At 55.0% G+C, this 12,473-nt stretch overlaps 1 protein-coding gene across 1 annotated transcript in view; it reads right to left on the bottom strand.

Moving 5' to 3' along the window:
- Positions 1 to 6,348, bottom strand: part of NKD1 (NKD inhibitor of WNT signaling pathway 1) — an 84,781-nt gene extending 78,433 nt beyond the window's left edge. Inside the window, exons 1-3 of the mRNA XM_032323845.1 lie at positions 6,132 to 6,348; positions 5,965 to 5,997; positions 5,110 to 5,243 (exon numbers count right to left, since the gene is read on the bottom strand). Of these exons, the coding sequence (XP_032179736.1) occupies positions 5,110 to 5,243; positions 5,965 to 5,997; positions 6,132 to 6,156 (192 nt within the window). The 5' untranslated portion in view covers positions 6,157 to 6,348. The remainder of the gene's footprint in view (positions 1 to 5,109; positions 5,244 to 5,964; positions 5,998 to 6,131) is intronic.
- Positions 6,349 to 12,473: the final 6,125 nt, after the last annotated feature.

The raw sequence follows: 12,473 nt of genomic DNA, 5'->3' as shown, positions 1-12,473 counted from the left end.
GAAAGTAATTCTTTCCTTGCTGACTTTCCGTAGACTTTTTTTTTTTTTAAGATTTTATTTTTTTAATGTATTTGACAGACAGAGATCACAAGTAGGCAGAGAGGCAGGCCGAGAGAGAGGAGAAAGCAGGCTCCCTGCTGAGCAGAGAGCCCGATGTGGGGCTCGATCCCAGAACCCTGGGATTATGACCTGAGCCGAAGGCAGAGACTTTAACCCAATGAGCCACCCAGGTTCCCCTCTGTAGACTGTTTTAAGCCCTCATAGGGATGGTTGGGTCCCTGTGGGTCCCTACTGGAGCTTCTTGGCGCAAGGAGGAGTCCTCTCTGCCCACCCGGGGCCCACCCTCTCTCCTCACGTTGGCCATCCCCACTGGGTGAGGGGAAGCACCATTCCCCCGAGTTCTAGGACCTGGGAGACATGCCAAGCCTGCTTCCTGGTTCAGCCTCTCCCTGGGTTTATTACAGTTTGTACGAAATGTGAAAGTGCAGGGGCTGTTCCTGAATTCAAGGGACTAGAACATGCATGGGCCTGACTCGGGAGAACTTCTTTCCCAAAGAGAAGTTCCGAAGGCAGGATGAGATGCTCCTCGAAGTCTCCCAGAGACCACATCACAGAGATTTATTAAAGCCTTGCCCACCACCCGCCCTCCAGAGGGACCCGGCCTTATTGAAAGCCAGAAGCCCCAGCTGGCGCTTTGCCCAGCTCGGGCCTCCCCAGTCTCTCCCCGAACCCCCACCCCCGGGGTAAAGAAAGCTGCCAGGTGGGGCTACAGAGCTGATCCTGGGTGCCACAGGCAGAGGAAACCCTCCTGGAGAACCCAAAGATGCCTCCACCAACCTCAAAGCAAATCATCTTCTAATTCTGAAAACACCAAATATTTAATTTATGCTTTACCTCAAATGTCAAGTCTACCTCCCGGCACATAGCTTTGAAACCACGTAAGGAGGCCTAACGCTTTCCATATGGTGAAGACATGGGGCCTTTTAATTGTGCCAACTGGTATCATTCAAGGGTGATTCCCCTGGAATCTGGCAACTGGGGCAGCAGCTGGGCCAACAGCCAGGCTCCAACCCCATCACCCAGCCCTGCATGGCCTCGCGGGCTCCGACACAGCCTGCGCCCTCCCAATCTTCCCCAAACATCAAAATGCACTAGGTGCCCCGTAATTAAATTACCAACCTGCAGGACAGCCACCTTCAACCCCGAAGCAGGTTTGCCAGGCCCGCAGCTCTCCGCCCCATTCCTAAGGCAGCTCTGCTAAAAGAGCAAAAGGGCCAAACCCGGGGTTAGGGGCAGGTGGGGGGATGGGGGGTGGGCGGGGCATGGCCTTAAACCTGGTCTTACACATTCACATCGGTGCCCACAGGTACATAGCTCGGAGCACAGGGCCCCCAGGTTCTCCTTGTCCAGGCACGCTGCCATCAGCTTCTCCACGTCCCCTACACGACTCCATCCCTCTACCAACATTTTCCAATTCACCCATTATATTCTAGGACATTTTCCAGACCCGGTATTCCCGATTGGTGTTCTCTCGTAACTGCCTGTTACAGCTTTGTGTTTACCACTCCTTCTTTATCTCTTTGAGATTATTAGGCTTATCGAAACTTCGAAGTGTCTATTGCATTGCTGTCCGGCATAGAAATCGTTCACTTCATTGTTCGAGGCTCAGAGTACTTGGACCTGTCCCCATCCCTCATTATTTTTCTCCTCTGAGCTCCTGAGTCCTTGAAGCCCCACCCTCAGTCCAGCCCGCCCTCAGTCCGTGTCCATCCAAGTGCATCTACAGTGGATGGTGGGGCAGGGGAGAGGGGAAGCCTCTGGATTCATCATCTGGGCTCCCATCTCTGCCCAACCTGTGCCTCAGCAAACCTCCTAGTATCTTTCTCCCTTTTGAATTCATTTTGAAGGGTCACTTGCCATAACCTCGCCAGGGCTGAGGATATTATTACACCCATTTAGCAGATGGGCTTAGATAAAATGGCTTATAGGAGATGGTGAGCTCTAGTGGCAGAGCCTGGCCTCATTTATTTTCATGCTCGGGATGGCAGGCTTAGGTTAGTGCCAGCAAAGTCACCCTCTCCCGCCCCAGGACCTTCCAAGCAACTGGGACCTACCCTAAACATTGACTAAGCTACTCAGACCGGGTCAGGAAGGAAGAGGGCCAGCAGGTGCCCCTCCTGCTCCTGCCGGCCCACCACCCGCCTCTTCCCAAAGTACTCAGCAGCTGGTCAGAATGCCGCTCTCTGGAAATGAGTAAGGGAAGAACCCTCTGGGCATGCGTTCTAGCACAGACCTTTGCCACACATGGCCCGTTTCTCTAGAAAGTGCTTCCGAAGGAGAGAGAAAGACAGAGTCCCCATCAGCCGGCTAGCAACTTTATAGGGTTAGGAAGAGGAGTGAGACAATGTAAGCAAAGTGCCTGACATCCACAGGAACTTAATAAATAGTGACGTTCATTGCAGTAATAATAATGCGAGTTGAATGAACCACTAATGGGCCTCCAGCCACTTCAGTGAAAGGCAGGCAGAGTGGAGACAGAGACCGTCCATACGCCAGGCCTGGGGCTGCCGGAGGGATCCAGCAGACCTTGGAGCCCACACCCTACCTCCTGACGATCTAATGGAAGAGCCTATACAGCCACCCTTTTTGCCCCACTGGGAATCATGGAAATTAACCTCGGCGGGAGGCTGCCCACTGCTGTCTCATTCAGTGTTTCTCCTAAACTTCGGGCATTCCGTTTCCACAGTCACAGTTTTGACCACTTGTACTTAATAGTGTGCTCGGAATCAACTTTCAACGCTGTCTTTCAATTTAGCTTCATCCTAAGTGATAATATCATGGGTTTGATGTCCTAGTTATTATCTTTTCCGGCAACAGAAACGCTTGACTATTAAGATAACAAACATTCCTTCAGGCACCACCTGAAATCAGTGCACACGCCCCCCCCACTGCGCAGCCTCCCACCTTGGGCTTCCCCTGACCTCTCCCAGGGTGGGCTCGTCATCCCCACCCCAGCAGATCTGGTGGCTGGGCCAGGGCTGGTAGGAACCCCGGTGTCCAGGTCCCAGTCACCAAAGCAGAACTCCCCAGGAAGCAGAGTCTCCCTCCCCCTAGTATCTTGGATGAGGCCCGCCCTCCACCACCCAACATATGTCACACGGATGGCTCTGCCTCTCACATCTTCAAACATGTTCTGAACAAACATTAATGACCCCTCAGTGTTTCTCTGAGAGAGGGCGTGAGGAAGGGAGAGGGAGCAAGCACCACCCCATGCTGTCCTCAGCTGGGGGAAGAAAACAGGCAACAAAATTCCGTGACTTCACCAAAGCCACAGACTTCAGCTGGGGCCCCCTCCCCACCCTCCCTCATCTCCCCCAATGGCAACTTTTACTGGTTCACATTCCTCTTGCTGGGAATACTACTATTTAATTAAAAACGACAGACTTTTGTTTTCCTCTCCTTCCTTCCTCCTCCCTCCCATCCTCCAGGACTGGATGCCAAGGAGACCCACCAAAAACATGCGGGTAACATTTGTTATGGCTTTGAAGATAAAAGTCAATTGAAGTAAGCCCTCGCTGTATTTCAAGTTTCCCCTAAAGCATGGAGCAAGCTGCCTGGCAGTTGAGGAAAGGAAAAAAAAAAAAAAAAAGAAAGAAAAGAAAAGAAAAAGGGGGACTGAAAATAAATGTCATTCTGCAGGAATACTTTGTAAAAATAAACAGGCTGAAAAAACCCAAAACTTGATTAATGGAAATCCACTCAGTTGGCCTCTGTCTTGAGCTGCAAATGCATTTGTTCGTATAGCTAAATCGGATCATTTTCACCAGGCTTTAAATAAGTAAGTAGATCAAAAACTATAAACGGTGGGGGAAGAAAGGGAAGTTTGTAGTTCTGTTTCTAAAAGGCCCCAACCACGGTGCCCCCCACCCAGCTAGTTTTGACCTTTCCTGGGGGACAGCAGCTCCAGTGCCAGCCCAGCCAGAAGAGGAAGAAAAAAGGAAGAAGAGAAAGCCCCCCAGCTAAGCGAGGCAATGGGAAGAGGTGCGATGGAGGCTTCTTCCAGATGCAGAAATTATTCCATACATGCACAAGCATGGACTTTATCGCCAGGTTCATCTCCCAGCACCAGCCCCTGCAACTAAGCGACCAGCCCAGGTGCCACGGCCCCAGTACCAGAAAACGTACACACACACACACACACACACATCTGAATCTGAAACCTCCACAGGCCCCTCCCCAGCCCATGGACAAGACCAAAGAACTAACCAGACCTGAACTCAGTCTGTTCCCCTCTAAGTTTAAAAAAAAAAAAAATTAAATGTCACATCAAAAAGTTGATTCATCCTTTGATCCTTGGCTTGCTCGAGTTCCACGCAGACCATCTGAAAGCCCCGTGCAGAGTTCCCGAGCTCCGAGGACATCTGTGAGCACCAGTCCCAGGCCAAGAGCTGGGGCTGGACTCACTCACTCCCCTGTCTCATCCACCGCTCCCCCAGGAACAGCTCCAACCCCAGCAACCTACTGGGGGGGAAGGCTCAGGGTGGGCCCTGGCGACAGCAGCAGGAGAGCCGCTCTCTCCGTGTGGGCCAAGTGAAGGGGTACCAGGTCTCAGTGCCCCCCAGGCTCTGCTACCCAGATCACAGCCTCTTCTACTGGGCTTCCTGACTGAGCAGATGGAGTGATGAAAGCCACAGACACTTGGAACACATTTGGAGGCCAGCACAGTCTCGTCCTCCACCCAGATGCCTTCCCTGTCTTCCTAGCAAGCACACCCCCTCTAAATCCACCTTTGAATACTGGCCACAGAAACAAGGTAGAGAGGTCAGTGCAGGCCCCCAAACCCCTCCAGCACACACAAGCTTCCCCACATACCAGACCTGCACCACCTCCTCACCTAGGACTTTTCCCTCCCCAGACAGCCCTCCACCGCCAGCTGGAGGGGAGACCGACACCCCAGCCACCTCTAAGGTTCCCCAAGACATGTTGGTGGGGCAGAGGCAGCTGCAAAGGGACTTCTGGACTTAGAAGCTGTGCCGAGAGGGTGCCAGAAGTTGGGGTTGGTTGGCTAAGGAGACCCGTCTCGGGCTGAAAGGTAGGTGAGGATCGTACCCGGGTTCCTCTGCCAACCGTGTCAGCCGCGCGCAGCTGTCGGGGTCCAGAGCTACCGCCGGGGCAGCGCTGCCTCCCGATCCACTCCTCGATGCCTTTCCGAGCCCAGGCGGCGCTCACGGCGAAGCTGTCACCTGGGGCGGGGAAGACACGAAGCCCCTGAGTCTGGCCCCTGGGCCGAAAGTTACCAGACACAGAGTGGGCGCGGCAGAGACAGCGGGGACAAGATGGGGGGTGAGCGCCGGGGCACCATCCGGGAGAGAGGGACGCAGGTAATCGGAAGAAAGGGGTTCAGCTAAGCCTCAGGGGGCAGAGACCCAGATGGGATCCTAAAGGGGGAGCAGCACCCTGGAGAAAAGGTGTGGGGATCAGAAGAGACAGCGATAGAGGCAGGACTGCTGAGGAGCTGGGCGAGGGTCGGGTGCAGTGAGCACGGGACGGGTGCAGGGAGGACGAGTGCACGGAGCACGGGATGAGGGGAAGAGGGAAACTGGGGGTGAGAAGAGGGGCGCAGTGGGCGCAAGAGCCCAGCTCTCGGGAGGAGGGACTGAGGGCCCGAAGGAGAGGGGCAGGATCTTGGGGGAAGGGGCTTAGGAGTCTGAAGAGAGGGCTCAGAGAGCGCGGAGGGCGAGGACCGCAAAAGGAGGGGTTGGGGGTCAGAAGAGAGAGCACAGGACGGCGGTGGGGCAGAAAGGGGGGCGCGAGGACTGCTCCCGGAGCGGGTCTGTGGGAGCCGCGGCCAGAGCTGGGGGTGGGGGTGGCCCTGGTAATAAGATCCCGCGGGCTAGGCCATTCCGCCGCGGTTCGCGGTGCTTCCCCGTCCATCCCCCCAGTCCGTGCCCCGCGCGCCCCTACCTTCCGGACTCTCCCTGCGCTTGCACACGGCGGCTGCAGGCACATCGCGCGCGGCGGCGGCGGCGGCGGCGGCGGGAGCCGGAAAGAAAGGAGAGGCAGAGAGTTAGCAATCGCGGAGGTGAGGGCGGCCGGGGCCAGGGGGCCGGCGCGCGGGCGGGGACACTGACCCGGCTTGGAGTGAAGTTTCCCCATGCTGGGGGCGCGGCGGGCGGGGGCGTCCCTAAGCCATGCGCTCGGCCCGCGGGGCCGGCGGCTCGCCGCGCCGCGCCTCGCTCTCCTCCTCCCGGAGCAACCCCGAGCCGAGCGGAGCCCGAGGCGGCACCGGGACCCGCTCCTGCCGCCGTCGCTGCGGCCCGACTGACGCCCGGGCGCGCCGAGCCCCCAGCCCGCCGCCGCGGCCCGCGCCTCCCCGCGCGCCCATTGGCCGGGCGCGGCTCATCAAAGGCGAGGCGGGCCGGGGAGAGGGCGGGCTGGGGGCGGGCTGGGGGCGGGCCGGGGGCGGGCCGGGAGGGGCGGGCCGGCGGGCCGGGGCGGGGCCAGTCGCCGCGGGGCCGACACAGCGCCCCCCTCCAGGCTGAGGTCTTCAGCTGGGCGCGGGGGGCGGCGGGGCGGACAGGTCCAGGAACCTGCACCCGGAGACCCGGGGACCCGGGTGGGGGAAGGGCCTCTGTCCAATAGGCGTAAACGTATTGGGACAAACACCCTCCCGAGTCCTGTCTTCTCTAGAACAACCGCTGCCCCTCGCTAACAGTACCGTGCCTGCCCTCCGCTCTATTTTTCCTCGAAGAGGGCCAGGCAGGAATCGTGTGGCTCCAATTTACAGGTGATGTAACTGAGGTCGGGAGAGGAGACGCGGCTGCTGCGCTGCCCCTTCCCGATCTTAGCACGACCTGATTTTTGCAGAAAGTGCTCGCGGATTACTCGCCCCATGCTCCCACTCCGCCCCTCTAAGTTTTGATCTGGGATCCAAGAGGAGCTCCCACCGCGCCTCGAGCCGGTTGTGGGCCCAGCCCACTCCTGGCAGCTGCAAGTGTCCGAAAGCCACGAGTTGCCAACCAATCGCTCGGATGCCTCATGCCGGGGGCCCGTGGGTGCCCTCCCGGGGTCGAGGCTCGCTGCCAGCTGCGCGGCCCGGAAGGGGGTAACCGCTGGGTCTTTGATCCTCCTCGGTTTCCGCTCCCTGCCGCAGCTCGCCAGACCCAAGGGCTTGTTTGTTTTGTCTGGGGAAGTCTCTGCGGAGGGGAGAGCGACATCAAGGGGTTCCACCCCACCTTTGTGGTTCTCAGGGAGAATGACTGCCCCGCTGGGGACACCGCGGGCTTGTTAAGTTCGGCCTGGTACAGGGCGGCCTGGGCGTGGGAAAAGAAAACCCTGTGCTAAGTAGTGAGGATCCCGGCTCTGCCCCTGGGACTGACTTCACTGCGTGAGCCTCAGTTTTCTGATCTGTAAAATGGAGGCTCAAGTCTTCCCTTTTTGCCAGCTCCATGGAGCGGCGGTTGCCCAAGAAAGATAATGTAAGCAACATGTGTAAAGTTGAATTTTCTAGTAGCCACATTTTCTTTTTAAGTGAAAAGAAACAGGGATTAAAATCAGCACTTACAACGATGAGCACTGAGTGAGGAACAGAATTGCTGAATCACCGTATTGCACACCTGAAACTAATAGAGCACTGTATGTTAATTACACTTCAATAAAGAATTTAAAATAAAAGGAAAAAATTTTAGAAGCTTGTTGAGAACACCAAAAGAAAAACATACAGGCTATCTCGCTCATCAACATAGAAGAAAGGTAAAAAGAAACTTGAATGAGATTAACTTGAATAATACATTTTGTCTAACCCAATACCCCCCAAAATATTATACTTGCAACATATAATGAGATGTTTTACATTCTTTGTTTGGCTATTTGAAATCTGATGTGTTTTACACTTAGAGCACATCCCCCACCCAGACTCACCACATCGCAAGAGATCAATAGCCACGTGTGGCTGGTGGCTGCTGTGTTGGGCATCACAGTTCTGGATGTCTCAAAAGGACACTGGGACCTGCGGGGGCCTCGGAGTCATAAATCTCTTAAAATGTCTCACCCCACAGTGTCTCATCAATGTCTTAACTTCCACCGTCCTAACTTCATATTTCACACACCCTCGTTGGTGAAAATGAAAGCTAATCTTATAAGCAGGTATATTAATGCTGTTGCGGGCTGGTTTCATTGGAGGAGCACTGGGACTCCCGACAATAGTGTTTCTGGTCATTTTATAGCACGCTTCTTTACCCAGACCTGCTACATGCCCATCATCCAAAGTCATGGCTAGCCCTCCCAACGACTCTCTGCTCCGACATGGGCCTGGACTTGTTTTTACAAAGAAAGGAAATCACTAGGCACAGAGAGGTGAAGTCACTTGTCCAAGGTCACACAGTGAGCCAGCGACTGTGTTCACTCCACGAGGCTGGCCCAACATAGTCTCAACCTTGCATCCCATAGTTAGAGAGTCCTTCATCTGGAAACATACTGAGGAAGTGTCAGGTCGGTCCAGACAATGTGAGGATACTTCAGGGAACATTCCGAGACATTTGACCATGCCTGAGGGCACCTAGCAACTAGACAGATGTCGCTAAATATCCCACAGGGCACAGAATAGCCCTCCAAAACAAAACACTATCCGGCCCCAAACGTCAATATTGCCAACATGAGACCCCTCTACCCCCCAAGCTGTAGGAAAACAAAAAAGCAGAGCAGGATAACGGAAGTCAAGAGTAGGAGGGAGGTGGGGGGTTCGAGCGTTTGATTCAGAGAGCGGGAGCTCTCCTGCAAACCCCTCCAGAGGAAACCGCATTCTGTTGGGGTTGCTGACAGACTCTCTCACCCCCCCACCCCCCACCCCCATGCCAGGGTGCATCGAAATCAAAGCAGGAACCCTTGTGCGTTCTTTCTCACAGTGCTCAAAAAGTTGGTTACTTCCTTAAACCGGTCATGGCTTTCTTCTTTCATGAGAAAAAAGTATCCCCTCTCCCCTTTGGGAATTTCTTTTTACAGTTCAAAAAGAGATAAAAGCAAGAACTAAAACTCCGCAGTTACCAGTTTGAGTCTTGAGGGAAGTAAATCCCAAATGTCCAGCCCAGACACAAAGGCCTCCCCTCCACCTTCAGCCTGGCCCTTCCCAGCCGGGCAGGCGCCGGGGACTTGCTGCTGCTGCTGGAATCGTGACACCAACCCCCCCCCCCCACCACCACCACCTAGCTGGCCCTGGGGCAAGAAACCAGAGAGGTGGGCCTCGTGGTGAAACCTTAGCCAGTCCAGGACTCCGGGGAGGGGCTCCCTGGACGCCACCAGACCACCGTCCACCTGGGGCAGCTTTTCGGCCTGCGCCGGCTCCCCACCCCACAACTCACTGTCTTTTTATGTGTTTTAATAATTTATCTGGCCCACTTCTTGGGCTGAATACTTACAGTGACACATCTTTTTCTTTGAAGATTTCCTATCCTTTGGGGGAGGAGAATGAGAAAGGATGGGAAGGAAGAGATAAGAGGGAGAGATTATAACAGAAACGGGTTTCATGGGGCTTGAGATTTAGCAAGGCTGGTTTAGGTGAAATCTGTTAGACGTGGAGCCAGGAGGGTTTTTTTTTGTTTTTTTTTTCCCCCTTTTAAAAACCACATCACCCTGGTTGGCCACCCCCACGCCTGTCCCCAGGTTAAAGCCGTCGTCTCTGGCTCCCTTCAAAGGCCACCTCCTAGAGAAGTCCTCCTGACCTTCCAACCTGAAGAGCTCTGACCACTCTGAATAGCCCAGCTCCTCTCCCCTGCCTCTGGGCTTGGCACTCCTTATTTTATGATGAGGGCCCCTGCTGCTCCTACTTAGGAGTCTGGGGTCCTTCAAAGACCAGGTCTTGCCTGACATCTCAGAATGCTGTACCCAATACTACCTATAGGAGGTGCTCTAGACAGAATGAGAGGAACCCATTCAGTCCCAGCGGTGGGGGCCGAGTGGGGGGGGGGCAGGTAGGCGTTGACCCTGAGAGGATGGGGCGCTGCCAAGAATATGCTCTGAGATGTTCTGAAGAAAAATTAATGTCCAACTCTGCTGATGCCCCCTTGGTCCCTGGGATGCTTCGTTCCACAACCCCCACTGAGACGTGGCGTTGCTAAGGAGCCTGGAAACTGAGTTTGGGGTGAGGAAGGGTGAGTTGAACTAGTCTGCATGAGAAAGTCACAGGAATTTGGGAGATGGCAACCAGGAAAGGGAAGAAACATGTGTCCAGGGGACCAGAGAGTATGGGAGAAGGACACTAAATCTGGGCCTTAAGAAGGGGCAATCCAGGGGCACCTGGGTGGCTCAGTGGGTTAAAGCCTCTGCCTTCGGCTCAGGTCATGATCTCAGGGTCCTGGGATCGAGCCCTGCATCAGGCTCTCTGCTCAGCTGGAAGCCTGCTTCCTCCTCTCTCTCTGCCTCTCTGCCTACTTGTGATCTCTGTCTGTCAAATAAATAAATAAAATCTTAAGAAAAAAAAAAAAAGAAGAAGAAGAAGGGGCATTCCAGGAAGATCAATTACTTTTCAGGACAGTGAGGTCTAATGTGCAATTGACAGTGGTCACCGGCCCGGCTCTAGGTTGGGATCGTCCTTCGTTACTCCAAACTGTGAAATCCTAACCACATGTGTGGCTTCGTGGCACAGGCCAGAAATGAAGGAATGAGCCCAGCATAGATCATTAGAGGGCAACAGGCTACAGGGCATGGAAATGTTCATCGGGAGGGAAAGATGGGAGACGGATGCAGCCAGGAGGAACACCAGCTCCAGCATCAGTTCCCGGAGACGAGGCAGAAGAGGCTGGCCTTCCCCCAGAACAAGGCGTGAGGTCCCCAAGCCATTCTATTCAAGTCTTACAGGAGGCACAGTCCCCAAAGATGGCTACGCTGCTTGAGCCTAAGTGTTGGTTGAACTGAATTGAATTCTTATGCCACCAGCTTCTCCCAGATCCGGGGTGTTTTATTTTTATTTGTTGGAGGGGGGGATGGGAGAGAGAGAGCATGAGCAGGGTAAGGCACAGATGGAGAAGCAGATTCCCAGCTGAGCAGGGAGCCCGATGAGGTGCTCAACTCCAGGACTTCAGGATCATGACCTGAGCCAACAGCAGAGGACTGAGTCTCCCAGGCATCCTTGGGGTGTTTTAGCAAGTTCAGAGCACAGGCTTCCCCTGGAGGGAATGTGAGAGGGATAGAGCCAGCCTGGCCCCACCATGCTGCTCCTTGGTGAGACCCTGCTCTCTCTCCTGCGAATCCCTACCTCTCAGCCTTCCACTTTGGACTGCCCTGGCTTAGCTGAAGGGTGACAAGCTCCTTTTCTGCAGGACTTGTCAGAAACTTCAGTGAGCATCTAAGCTTTCTGATTCTTCCAGAGGAAGACATCCTAAGCGGTGGTTCTCAAACTCACCGACCTGGGGAACCCATTTTAGGAAGTTGGAATGCAAACGCGTGTTCGTGGCATACCCTTTGGGAAATGTCAGACTAGACGGCTTCTAAGGTTCCTTCCAACCTGAGATTCCAAGTCCTGATCCAGGGAGCTTGCCTAAGATGGTGGCAGGAGGGGAAGTCCGTGAGGACAGAGCCTGTGTGGGATGATCTACGCACCCACATATGTCTATGGTGTGCACTTAGCATGTCCCAGGATGTATGCGTCCATGACTAGGCCCCTGAGCCATCGGATACCCGTTCCACATGAGGCCCCACAGCCTCGGTTTGAGGCCAGAAGGAAGAGTGTCACTGTAGATAAGCTCGTGGTCAGTTTGCCTGGCTCACTGGCCTTCTCTTCTAGCTAGTTTCTTCCCCCTCCTCCCCCTCGTCCCCCTCCTTCTCCTTCTCCCCACCCCTTCCCCCTCCATTGCCTTTGCCACCACTGCCACCTTCGCCTTCCATCCCACAGAGCACAGCTTCCGCGGGACCCTGCTGCCCCAGAAGTACCACACGACCCCTTCGCTCCTCGGCCACAGCTGGCTGGCCACCCGACGCATAAGCCAGCTCAGTCAGGACTCTTTGTGGGATTTGAATAGAGAGGCCCAGGGTCTGGGGTCCTCTGGCTGGTGGTCTCCAAAATCCAAGAGCTCCATAGTTCCCGGGGGCGGCAGCAGCTGCCTGAGGTCCACGTGGGCTAAGGAACAGGCAAAATGAAGCCGAACTCAGAGCAGAGAGAAGCAGAGAATAGAGGGACCCACGGACAGACTCTCTCAGTCCCTCAGACAGCCTGTTCCCGGCTCCTAACCTTGTTGCTTCGGCCTGTGTGTTCTGACCTTGGGTCCCTGACAGACCCTGGGTCCCCACCCCTTTCCTGCAGCGGGGTCAAACAGCCTAGAGGAGGGTTCCTTGGAATTTATCATGCTTATGATTTCCCTGAGATTGTGGGAAAACGCAGTCTGGGGTGGGACCTGAGAATCTGCATTTCTAACAAGCTCCCAGAGGAGGCTGCTGCCACCGGTCTGTAGACCACATTCAAAGCTCAGGGAAGTTACGCGTTC

Source organism: Mustela erminea, chromosome 19 (assembly GCF_009829155.1).
Source record: "Mustela erminea isolate mMusErm1 chromosome 19, mMusErm1.Pri, whole genome shotgun sequence".
Taxonomy (NCBI): domain Eukaryota; kingdom Metazoa; phylum Chordata; class Mammalia; order Carnivora; family Mustelidae; genus Mustela; species Mustela erminea.
This window is presented reverse-complemented; position numbering and strand designations above follow the sequence as displayed.